The following is a 13,128-nucleotide window of genomic DNA, read 5'->3' on the forward strand; positions in this document are numbered from 1 at the left end:
GTAGTATTACTGTAGTTTTTTGTGTTTTTTTTCCAAAACGTATTTTTGTAGTATTACTGTAGTTTTTTAGTGTTGTTCTTTCAAAAACGTATTTTTGTAGTATTAAGTATTAGTTTTTACGTGTTATTTTTATTTTCAAAAACGTATTTTTGTAGTATTACTGTAGTTTTTTTGTTATTTTTATTTTCAAAACGTATTTTTGTAGTATTAGTCTAGTTTTTTTTAGTGTTGTTTTTTCAAAAACGTATTTTTGTAGTATTAATGTAGTTTTTTTGTGTTATTTTTATTTTCAAAAACGTATTTTGTAGTATTACTGTAGTTTTTTGTGTTTTTTTTTTTTCAAAAACGTATTTTTGTAGTATTACTGTAGTTTTTTGTGTTTTTTTTTCCTAAACGTATTTTTGTAGTATTACTCTAGTTTTTTAGTGTTGTTCTTTCAAAAACGTATTTTTGTAGTATTAAGTATTAGTTTTTATGTGTTATTTTTATTTTCAAAAACGTATTTTTGTAGTATTACTGTAGTTTTTTTGTTATTTTTATTTTCAAAACGTATTTTTGTAGTATTAGTGTAGTTTTTTTAGTGTTGTTTTTTCAAAAACGTATTTTTGTAGTATTAATGTAGTTTTTTTTGTGTTTTTATTTTCAAAAACGTATTTTGTAGTATTACTGTAGTTTTTTGTGTTTTTTTTTTCGAAAACGTATTTTTGTAGTATTACTGTATTTTTTTGTGTTTTTTTTTCCAAAACGTATTTTTGTAGTATTACTCTAGTTTTTTAGTGTTGTTTTTTCAAAAACGTATTTTTGTAGTATTAATGTAGTTTTTTTGTGTTATTTTTATTTTCAAAAACGTATTTTGTAGTATTACTGTAGTTTTTTGTGTTTTTTTTTTCGAAAACGTATTTTTGTAGTATTACTGTATTTTTTTGTGTTTTTTTTTCCAAAACGTATTTTTGTAGTATTACTCTAGTTTTTTAGTGTTGTTTTTTCAAAAACGTATTTTTGTAGTATTAATGTAGTTTTTTTGTGTTATTTTTATTTTCAAAAACGTATTTTGTAGTATTACTGTAGTTTTTTGTGTTTTTTTTTTTTCAAAAACGTATTTTTGTAGTATTACTGTAGTTTTTTGTGTTTTTTTTTCCTAAACGTATTTTTGTAGTATTACTCTAGTTTTTTAGTGTTGTTCTTTCAAAAACGTATTTTTGTAGTATTAAGTATTAGTTTTTATGTGTTATTTTTATTTTCAAAAACGTATTTTTGTAGTATTACTGTAGTTTTTTTGTTATTTTTATTTTCAAAACGTATTTTTGTAGTATTAGTGTAGTTTTTTTAGTGTTGTTTTTTCAAAAACGTATTTTTGTAGTATTAATGTAGTTTTTTTTGTGTTTTTATTTTCAAAAACGTATTTTGTAGTATTACTGTAGTTTTTTGTGTTTTTTTTTTCGAAAACGTATTTTTGTAGTATTACTGTATTTTTTTGTGTTTTTTTTTCCAAAACGTATTTTTGTAGTATTACTCTAGTTTTTTAGTGTTGTTTTTTCAAAAACGTATTTTTGTAGTATTAATGTAGTTTTTTTGTGTTATTTTTATTTTCAAAAACGTATTTTGTAGTATTACTGTAGTTTTTTGTGTTTTTTTTTTCGAAAACGTATTTTTGTAGTATTACTGTATTTTTTTGTGTTTTTTTTTCCAAAACGTATTTTTGTAGTATTACTCTAGTTTTTTAGTGTTGTTTTTTCAAAAACGTATTTTTGTAGTATTAATGTAGTTTTTTTGTGTTATTTTTATTTTCAAAAACGTATTTTGTAGTATTACTGTAGTTTTTTGTGTTTTTTTTTTTTCAAAAACGTATTTTTGTAGTATTACTGTAGTTTTTTGTGTTTTTTTTTTCGAAAACGTATTTTTGTAGTATTACTGTATTTTTTTGTGTTTTTTTTTCCAAAACGTATTTTTGTAGTATTACTCTAGTTTTTTAGTGTTGTTTTTTCAAAAACGTATTTTTGTAGTATTAATGTAGTTTTTTTGTGTTATTTTTATTTTCAAAAACGTATTTTGTAGTATTACTGTAGTTTTTTGTGTTTTTTTTTTCGAAAACGTATTTTTGTAGTATTACTGTATTTTTTTGTGTTTTTTTTTCCAAAACGTATTTTTGTAGTATTACTCTAGTTTTTTAGTGTTGTTTTTTCAAAAACGTATTTTTGTAGTATTAATGTAGTTTTTTTGTGTTATTTTTATTTTCAAAAACGTATTTTGTAGTATTACTGTAGTTTTTTGTGTTTTTTTTTTTTCAAAAACGTATTTTTGTAGTATTACTGTAGTTTTTTGTGTTTTTTTTTCCTAAACGTATTTTTGTAGTATTACTCTAGTTTTTTAGTGTTGTTCTTTCAAAAACGTATTTTTGTAGTATTAAGTATTAGTTTTTATGTGTTATTTTTATTTTCAAAAACGTATTTTTGTAGTATTACTGTAGTTTTTTTGTTATTTTTATTTTCAAAACGTATTTTTGTAGTATTAGTGTAGTTTTTTTAGTGTTGTTTTTTCAAAAACGTATTTTTGTAGTATTAATGTAGTTTTTTTTGTGTTTTTATTTTCAAAAACGTATTTTGTAGTATTACTGTAGTTTTTTGTGTTTTTTTTTTCGAAAACGTATTTTTGTAGTATTACTGTATTTTTTTGTGTTTTTTTTTCCAAAACGTATTTTTGTAGTATTACTCTAGTTTTTTAGTGTTGTTTTTTCAAAAACGTATTTTTGTAGTATTAATGTAGTTTTTTTGTGTTATTTTTATTTTCAAAAACGTATTTTGTAGTATTACTGTAGTTTTTTGTGTTTTTTTTTTCGAAAACGTATTTTTGTAGTATTACTGTATTTTTTTGTGTTTTTTTTTCCAAAACGTATTTTTGTAGTATTACTCTAGTTTTTTAGTGTTGTTTTTTCAAAAACGTATTTTTGTAGTATTAATGTAGTTTTTTTGTGTTATTTTTATTTTCAAAAACGTATTTTGTAGTATTACTGTAGTTTTTTGTGTTTTTTTTTTTTCAAAAACGTATTTTTGTAGTATTACTGTAGTTTTTTGTGTTTTTTTTTCCTAAACGTATTTTTGTAGTATTACTCTAGTTTTTTAGTGTTGTTCTTTCAAAAACGTATTTTTGTAGTATTAAGTATTAGTTTTTATGTGTTATTTTTATTTTCAAAAACGTATTTTTGTAGTATTACTGTAGTTTTTTTGTTATTTTTATTTTCAAAACGTATTTTTGTAGTATTAGTGTAGTTTTTTTAGTGTTGTTTTTTCAAAAACGTATTTTTGTAGTATTAATGTAGTTTTTTTTGTGTTTTTATTTTCAAAAACGTATTTTGTAGTATTACTGTAGTTTTTTGTGTTTTTTTTTTCGAAAACGTATTTTTGTAGTATTACTGTATTTTTTTGTGTTTTTTTTTCCAAAACGTATTTTTGTAGTATTACTCTAGTTTTTTAGTGTTGTTTTTTCAAAAACGTATTTTTGTAGTATTAATGTAGTTTTTTTGTGTTATTTTTATTTTCAAAAACGTATTTTGTAGTATTACTGTAGTTTTTTGTGTTTTTTTTTTCGAAAACGTATTTTTGTAGTATTACTGTATTTTTTTGTGTTTTTTTTTCCAAAACGTATTTTTGTAGTATTACTCTAGTTTTTTAGTGTTGTTTTTTCAAAAACGTATTTTTGTAGTATTAATGTAGTTTTTTTGTGTTATTTTTATTTTCAAAAACGTATTTTGTAGTATTACTGTAGTTTTTTGTGTTTTTTTTTTTTCAAAAACGTATTTTTGTAGTATTACTGTATTTTTGAGGTATTTGGAGTAGTTCTGCAGTAGTATGTTTATAGTATATCCATAGCATTTTTTTGCTGTAGCAATTTTGCAGTAGTATTTCAGTTATTATATTTCTAGAGTACTATTTTTGTATCATAGTATTACTTTTGTATTTTGTAGTGTTTCCATAGTACTTTTGTGTTCCGGTTCAGAATAAATGCTAAATTTGTTAGGTTCCTATTTTTAAGTTTGATATTAAATTTTGTAGGAATAACTATTATGTTTTTGCAGCATTTTACTTCTTTTTCTTTCTTTTTTTGTGCTTTTTTCCTTCTGTTGTTCTTTTTTACTTTTGATGCCCCTAGCTTTTTATTTCTTTTTTTAATTGTTTTTTTTCCCGTTTTTCTTTTTTCTTCATTTGTTTCTGGTTTTCCTAGTTTTACTTTTTTCTTCAGTTGTTCTATTTTTTTTTTTTGATCGAACCGTAGCTTTTTACTTCATAGTTTTGTTCCTGTTTTCCTTTCTGCTTTTGTTTCGTTTTTCTTGCTTTGCCCCTGCTTTTTTTCCTCTTTTGTTTCTGGTTTTCCTAGATTTACTTGTTTTTTTTATCCTTTTTTCTTCTGTTGTTCATTTTTTTCTCTTGATCCCCCTGGCTTTTAACTCCTTTTTTTGCTTTTTCCTTCTTTTGTGTCGTTTTCCCGGCATTTTACCCCTTTTTTCTTTTTTCCCCTTCTTTTATTCCCCCCTGACTTCTGAGTCGGGTCACTCCGAGATAGGAAAAAACTGAGACAAAGGAAGAAAGGAAGAATAAAAGAAAAAAAGAGAAATAAAGAGAGAAATAACAAAAGACATGACAAAAGTAAGAAAAATATAATGAAAGAAAGAAATAACAAATGTAAGAAAGAAATAATGAAAGAAAAAGAAAGGAAGAAGGTATAGAGGGGGCAGGGAGGGGCTTAGGGAGTGTGAGAGAAAAAGAAAGAGAAACTGACAGAAAGAAGGTAGGGAGGAGGCTAAAGAAGGGAGAGTGAGAGTGTAAGAGAGAAAGAAAGAGAAAGGGAAAGAAAGAAAGGGAGGGAGGAGGCTAAATAAGGGAGAGTGAGAGTGACAGAAAGATAGAAAGAAAGAGATACATAGGAATAAAAAAAAGGTAGGGAGGAGGCTAAAGAAGGGAGAGTGAGAGTGTAAGAGAGAAAGATAGAGAAAGGGAAAGAAAGAAAAAGAAGAAAGAAAGAAAGAAGGAAAAAGAAATAGAAAGAGAGGGAGGAGGCTAAATAAGGGAGAGTGAGAGTGAAAGAAAGATAGAAAGAAAGAGATACATAGGAATAAAAAAAGGTAGGGAGGAGGCTAAAGAAGGGAGAGTGAGAGTGTAAGAGAGAAAGAAAGAGAAAGGGAAATAAAGAAAAAGAAGAAAGAAAGAAGGAAAAAGAAATAGAAAGAAAGAAAGAAAGAAAGGGAGGGAGGAGGCTAAATAAGGGAGAGTGAGAGTAAATGAAAGATATCAAGAAAGAGATACATAGGAATAAAAAAGAACAAAAGAATGAATCAAAGAAAGAAAGACAGTCAGAAAGACAGACAGAAAGACAGCCAGAGAGAAAGAAGGAAAGGTAGGGAGGAGGCTAAAGAAGGGAGAGTGAGAGTGAAAGGAAGGAAGGAAGGAAGGAAGGGTCTTACCTTCGCGATAAGGTAGCTCCCCTTGCAGTGAGCAACACGTACTGGTAACCCAACTAGCTATAAACTGGTTAGCATTCAGACTTTCCTAAGCTTTACCATCAGCACTGGTGTATGGGGATACTCCATTTATAATATAGTGGGCTAAAAACCTGCAGACTGGACCATTTGGTTAGATCTGTGACTATGTCAGGAGGAAGACTGTATGGGTTGATAGCTAGCCCTGCTAACGCTTTCCTCAGTGTCTCTAAATATCTTTTTTTAAATTTTCTGACAAGTGGAGACAGCTGCACAATATTTGTTGGACTAGTAATTGCCAATGGTGATGAATAGTATAGTTTTTTTATTGTTGTGTTCTACTATTTACCGGTTTCAGTCACGGGAAGTGCTGTTCAAAAGAAAGTAAAAAAACTGCGACTTATAGTAAGGAAAATATGGTATATACAAGATAGACTTACGTACTGTATCGAAGACGTATTGCACACTAAGACAGCCAAAACGCCTTCGTTGTTCACCAAAACTGTATTTAATCAAAGAGGCAAAGGGTGTGAGATCAGAATGGGCGGCCAGAGCAATATATTACATCATGGCCGAATACCTCTTAAAATAAATAATACTGCTATCCTTCTACCAAAAATTCGAAATTTCAGCATGCCCGAAATGTAAGTGTAACAATTTATACATAGTGAAGAAAATAAGTATTTGAACACCCTACTATTTTGCTATTTCTCCCACTTCAAAATCACGTAGGGGTCTGAAATTTTCATCGTAGGTGCAGGTCCACTGTGAGAGAGATAAACTAAAAAGAAAAATCCAGAAATCACAATGCATGATTTTTTTAACGATTTATTTGCGTGATATAGCTGCAAATAGGTATTTGAACACCTGAGAAAATGAATGTTTTTCTGGTACAGTAACCTTTGTTTGTTATTACTGAGGTCAAACGTTTCCTGTAGTTTTTCTACCAGGTTTGTACACACTGCAGGAGGGATCTTGGCCCGTTCCTCCACACAGATCTTCTCTAGATCAGTCAGGTTTCTGGGCAGTCGCTGAGAAACACGGAGTTTGAGCTCCCGCCAAAGATTTTCGATTGGGTTCAGGTCTGGAGACAGGCTGGGCCAGTCTAGAACCTTGATATGGTTCTTATGGAGCCACTCTTGGGTTTTCCTGGCTGTGTGCTTCGGGTCGTTGTCGTGTTGGGAAACCCAGCCATGACCCATCTTCAATGCTCTGACTGAGGGAAGGAGATAGTTACCCAAAATCTCACAATACACGATCCCCAGTCATCCTCTCTTTAATGCAGTGCACTCGTCCTGTCCCATGTGCAGAAAAACATCCCCAAAAGCATGATGCTACCACCCCACGCTTCACAGTAGGGATGGTGTTCTTCAGATTGTACTCTTCATTCTTCTTTCTCCAAACATGCTTAGTGGAATTATGACCCAAAAGTGGTATTTTGGTCTCATCTGACCACAAAACTTTCTCCCATGAATCCCCTGTATCATCCAAATGGTCATATGCAAACTTAAGATGGGCGTTGAGATGTGCTGGTTTAAGCAGGGGAACCTTTCATGCTATGCATTTCAAACCATGATGTCTTAGTGTATTAACTACGGTAACCTTGGAAACGGTGGTCCCAGCTCTTTTCAGGTCATTGACCAACTCCTATCCTGTAGTTCTGAGCTGATTCCTCACCTTTCTTAGAATCATTGAGACCCCACGAGGTGATATCTTACATGAGGCTTCACTCCGATTGAAATTGACATCTTGTTTAGCTTCTTCCATTTTCTAATGATTATTCCAACAGTGGACCTTTTATCACCAAGCTGCTTGGCAATGGCTCTGTAGCCCTTCCCAGCCTTGTGGACGTATATCATTTTGTCTCTGGTGTTTTCGGACAATTCTTTGGTCTTCACCATGTTACAAGTTCAGGTGTCTTTATGCAGCTAAGAACCTCAAACACGAGCATCTGATTCAGGATGATACATGGAGTGCAGGTGAACTTCTAATGGGCGGAATAACAGGTTTTTCACTATCAAAATTCCAGATGATACACATGTGTTCAAATACTTATTTGCAGCTGTATCTCACGAATAAATTGTTAAAAAAAATCATGCATTGTGATTTCTGGATTTTTCTTTTTAGTTTATCTCTCTCACAGTGGACATGCACCTACGATGAAAATTTCAGACCCCTCCTTGATTTGTGGGAGAAAAAGCAAATAGGGTGTTCAAATACCTATTTCTTTACTGTATTTTACACTGGTATAACATATTGCTCTGGTGGGAAATAACTAGCTAGCACCGTTAGCAACTACAACTATAATACCGTGAGCTAAAAATAGGGTGGAAAAAACAGCAGAAAAGCGCAAGGGATAATTCTTCATTTTTTAAACTGTTTAATCATCAAAATTATGACCATTGAATGCATTACCATGCCACAAACAACAACTAGATTCACTGTCTTTTTTTTTTAAATTAGCATAAGAATAAAATGTTCCTGATCGAATGAATTGTTTCGTTTCATCTTTGTTACCGTACTTCTTGGTGTTATATCAATGCTGCAAGACTATACACAGGTCCCTCAAAGGGGACATCAATGCACATACACATCAAGAATAAGAGATAAGAGTTCACAATGGTCGATAAGTGCACAAAACCGATTTTTTTTTTGTGTGTGTGTGTGTGAATGAGGTTAAAAACACTGACAAAACATCCATTGTCAGGCAATGAGAGGATATGAAATGTATACTGCTTTATGAAAAGGAGATTCTTCAAAATACTGGCGGTAGGGAGCCAAGATTAGACAGGATAGTCTTCTGTGTGGTGAAGTTAGCCTACTGTGTCCCATCCAGGCTGCAATCCCAAAGGATTTTTTACATATTTTTTTTTTCCGATCTGTTCACCACCATGTCTTACAATTGATTGCAATTTGTTTAAAAAAGTCATTATTTTCTGACTAAATCAACTTGAAATTGTACATCGATTAGACGTTTGGTATTAATATTGTCAGTGGTGGGCCGTCAGGGCCTGCAAGGCCTTCTCTGCTGCTTGAAAAATATCACAATCAGCAGCCTTCCCAACAGTTCCTTTTTATTTCGTACTTTTTGTGATTTATGTCTGCTTCTATCTTCTGTGTTTTTTGTCCCGTTTGACAACTACACTCTGGATTACTTTCCATTCTAGCAATTTAAATTCGGAGGTGGCTTTTGAGTGCTTGCTAGCGGGCCTTAGGTAATGTCACCGGTTTCACCAACTACATCTGGCTAAGGAACAGTAATCCACCAAAGCGATTGCGCTTACAACCGTTGAACTTGAAGAGAATGAGCTGCACCAGAAAACATATTGTTGTGTTGATTTAGAAGTGAAATGTCAGACAACTCTGAGGCAAGCAAGCCTCTGCAAGCAGGAAAAGGTTTTGTCCACCACTTCCAGCCAAGAGTAACAACCTTTAGCTTAAAATCTCTTTCATTACGTTTGGGTTTGGCCAAGCTTCTCTTTCTAGGTCTTTACAATTTTCATTATCCACCCGTCTTCTTAGTCTCTGTTTACACCGTCTTTTTTAACTTAGACTTCATTACAAAAGACATGCTTTACGTGAGGCAGTCCACGTTAGAGGCTCCCCAAATGGATTGCCTTTGGTGGCAGCGTCCGACACTGTCGTTCCCAGAGAACTGGGCGCACTGCATTAAAGAGAGGATGACTGGGCCCAAATCACTCCTCTTTCAAATAGAATAGGATATTTCACTCTTAAGAGCCAGCTCATTGACCGGAGCTGAGTGTCTATGTGTAAAATGCACGGCCCACCACTGAAAATCACGTGTGCAGGCGAAAATGCATTCGCGTTGGTGAGGAATGGGACACCAAGACTATACTTCACCCTACAGATTTGACTTTTCAGAAATACTGTTTCACATATGGATAGCTTTTCATAGAATATGGTGTGCACCCTGGCTTAGAAAGACATGAACCTTTTGTAATCAAAATTTGAAAAAAAATAGGATTCAAATGTCTCAATAAATAGTGGAATGTTAATCGATCACAGATATGAAAATAGTGTTTTTTTTTGTGTCTGTGTCTGAACCCCCCCAACCTCCTTGGCTGGTCCTATTACCAATCCATTGAAACTGTCAGTTATCCTAAACATTATAGGGCTTCTACTTTCAAGCGCCTCTACTGGCAGATAGAGACTCACGATGCTTCACGATGCCTCACATCTTCATGTGATCCTACGAATTTCCTCATCGGTTTATTGGCACGCCCTGTGATAGAATCGGGATGCGACAGCAATGTTGCTGGTAATCCAAGGAAGGGTGAAGAGTGGAATAACCGCTGATATCAAATATAAAGGTAGCTGTTCAAGTGAATAGGAGTTTTTCCTCTGTAATACTGTTTCCTCAAAAACCAAACACTAATAATAATCAATTTTTTGGATACTCATCGTTTTTTTGATACCAATAAAGAGGATATGGATTCATTATAAAGATACAAGATGAAAGTGTCACAAACGTGGGTGTATTTAGCGTGTTTGTATGTGCAGAATCACATGTGAACGTGATATCAACCCCTATAAATTTGTCTTTTGAATGCACCCCCATGTTTAAAATGACACAAAAAACGATGCTGGTAGAAATGTGGCAAAAATTCCCCGAAAAGTGAGAAAAGACACCGAGACGATATGAAATGACACTTGAAAAGACGTTGTGCTGCTAAAATGTGCTGTTACTCGATTCACAGGTTGGGACACATGTCTTCTGAGGGGAAAGGAATATGAAGCCCCATTGCAAAGTTGTTTCAAATGACAATCCTGTTCAAGTGGAAACTGTCAATCGATTGAGTAGGCTGTATGTATAGCAGATAAATATTAAATATATGATCGATTAAGCAATGTATATTGGCACTCTAAGTAGACAACATACCCGAAGTAGATTCAGAGCATGGATTAACGGTGAACCTCTCCCAATTGCTTTGTTAATCCATATATGCTGTTGTGCACTTTAGTGTGTTTTGTACTTGGTGTTGCAAAAGTCATGGGCACATTTAAAGCTCTAATATCTCCGCTTATCTTCAGTAGGGTTGCGGGGGTGCCGGAGCCCATCCCAGCCTCTTCAGGCAGTGGGCAGGGGACTCCCTGAACTGGTTGCCAGTCAGTCGCAGGGCACACAGAGTCAGACAACTCACTCGCTCATTCACACCTAGGGACAATTTGAACCAGCCAATTCACCTGACCTGCATGTTTTTGGAATGTGGGAGAAAACTGGAGTTCCTGGAAGAAACCCACGCAAGCACGGGGAGAAGATGCAAACTCTGAACAGGAGGATTCCATCCCAGGACCTCAGAACTGTGCCGCTGACAGGCTAACCACTCAACCAGCATGCCGCCAATATCTCCTATTGATTTCCAAAATTTCTCTTCAGACTGACATTATGTGTGCTTGAATTTTCAAAAAACGGAATCATGGACTGCTGTTCATCATAGATTTTGTAGAACATTGGGAAAGGAGCCACCAAAGAGGTGAGATGGTATGGTGAATTCATAACAGATGGGTGCTTATGCCAAGCTAAAAGAAAGGAAAACCTCTCAACTTCAGAACATGTGATTGAACAAGTGATCAGAAGAGCCAGAAAGGAACTTCAGTGTCCTACAACAACTGCTTGGCGTGTCTTTAGAAGATGACTACAAGCTACAGTTAGTCCAACACTTGAAGGGCACTGATCATTGTGACTTTTCCATTGCAATGCAACAGAATATAGAAGATGATGGATTTGACACCCGACTTGTTCTTAGAGATAAGGCAACTTTCCACGTTAAACGGCAAAACATTGCCATATGGGGAATTGAGAACCCACATGAACTTCTTGAGCATCTATGAGATTCTCCAAAGGTGACAATGTTTTGTGCTATGTCGAAGAAAGCTGTATGTGGACCATTCTTCTTTGAAAGAGCAACAGTCAAGGACGAGATGTACCTTCATATGCTGGAAAACTGATAATGGATAAAAGGAGTAAGAAAGAGTCTGGTGGCTTCATTTTCTAATAGGTGGAGCAACACCACACTGGAGTTCCTGGCCTCAACCCAGCCAGATAGATGGACTGGACGGTCTGGCCATATGATCGCAAGCTCATGTCCTGGCCACCAAGATGTCCAGATCTCACACCATGCAATTTGTGAAAGGATTCCTCTATGTGCCCCCTATTTCGAGAGACCGGGACGAGCTGAAGGCACGAAAAAACAGAAGCTGTTGCAACCATTGACCATGCAACGCTGGAAACGTTAGACCAGTGTCGTTAGACCAGTGAAATTGAATTTACCAGAAGCGTTTTGAGATCCTTAAACATTTCCGAGATATTCAATGTCAAAAATGTGCCCAAGACTTTCAAAACATCTTGTGTTTACTGTAATTGATTACTGTCAAGGAAACAACTGGTGAAACTGGGCTCTGGATGAGACTTTCTAAGATATTTGTTCAGGGTCAAGCTACCCTTTGTTCTCATTTAGGTATAAATTGTTCCCGAATACTGTATTTCAGTGTGATGTTGGTAAATGACATAGCACAGCATGACAGCACCAGACAACACTGCCTGCACAACACTGACCATTCAGCCACATTTAAGTGTGTTTGTGTTTTGTTTTCTGTGTGTGTGTGTTTTGCACTTTGCAGGTTACTGGGGTTCTCGATATTATCCACCCTTCGTGCAAAGATGAGCTCAAATATGCCTGTAATGATGCCTTCCGTGTCTTCGGCTCTTTGTTCCACTAGCAGCGTACGTCTGTGATGATTTTCCCTTTCTTTTATTTAGTCATGTACGCTGTTTAGCATTCGTTTTTGATAATTGCTTTCAATTTTCATGAGGGTTTTTTTAAAAAAAGGATTCAAGCACTGCACATACATCCTGGATTACTTCACTAAATTCTTACCTCCAAAACAGGGTTATTCTTTCTAGTATTTTTTTTTTTTTTTTACATTTTGATTTTATAAGCTTACAGTATACGTAGCCGGGGTTTTAAAAGCATGCGCATTTTTGGTTTATTCGAACAATAAATTAAAAACAGCGTACCCGAGCACAATCACAAACAAAGAAACAGCAAAAAAATTGTTCTTCTCGCCTTGAAATGATTTAGAATTTTGGGTTACGTGCTGAGGATTAAGAACTGATTTCAACCCAATGTTTAAATTATTTCTGATGTCACGATTAAAATACGATAATTCATATCATGATATTCACATTATCTGATTGATTTTTGGCACATAAGCAAAGATCACCTCGCCACAAGACCAACCGGAAGCACACGGAGGATATCATTATTGGTTTTTCTTCATGGTTATCGCCCCCTACCACATTTCTGTGTACGCAATCCTGTGTGCTGCAACTTTGTGTGTGGGAATAATTCGTTTTTGTACGTCTGTTGGGTAAGTGCATGCATTGTTTCTCGTGTGGTCTTTTTTTTGTTTATGTGTAGGCGTTGAGGCGTTCTTTGGAACGTGTGGAGTGGATGTCGTGCAGCTCCTGCTCTTCCTTGGACTTGATGTCTTCGTATTTCTGCATCCGGCTGGCATCCTTGAGGTATCCCCAGTTGGCAGCCAATGCCATCAGAAAATGGACCTAAAGGGTTGAGAGGGAAGAAGAAAGTGTGAAGTTGTTATTTATAGTGCGAGATGCAATGAGTGGCGAAACC

At 34.1% G+C, this 13,128-nt stretch overlaps 1 protein-coding gene across 1 annotated transcript in view; it reads right to left on the reverse strand.

The window, feature by feature from the left end:
• Nucleotides 1–12,230: 12,230 nt before the first annotated feature.
• The window catches only part of gpm6ab (glycoprotein M6Ab), a 31,481-nt gene continuing 30,583 nt past the window's right edge, over nucleotides 12,231–13,128 (reverse strand). Inside the window, exon 7 of the mRNA XM_088341651.1 lies at nucleotides 12,231–13,055. Coding sequence (XP_088197777.1) covers nucleotides 12,903–13,055 — 153 coding nt within the window. The 3' untranslated portion in view covers nucleotides 12,231–12,902. The remainder of the gene's footprint in view (nucleotides 13,056–13,128) is intronic.

This window comes from Urocampus carinirostris, chromosome 8 (assembly GCF_059441175.1).
Source record: "Urocampus carinirostris isolate Australia breed hairy pipefish chromosome 8, RoL_Ucar_1.0, whole genome shotgun sequence".
Taxonomy (NCBI): Eukaryota; Metazoa; Chordata; class Actinopteri; order Syngnathiformes; family Syngnathidae; genus Urocampus; species Urocampus carinirostris.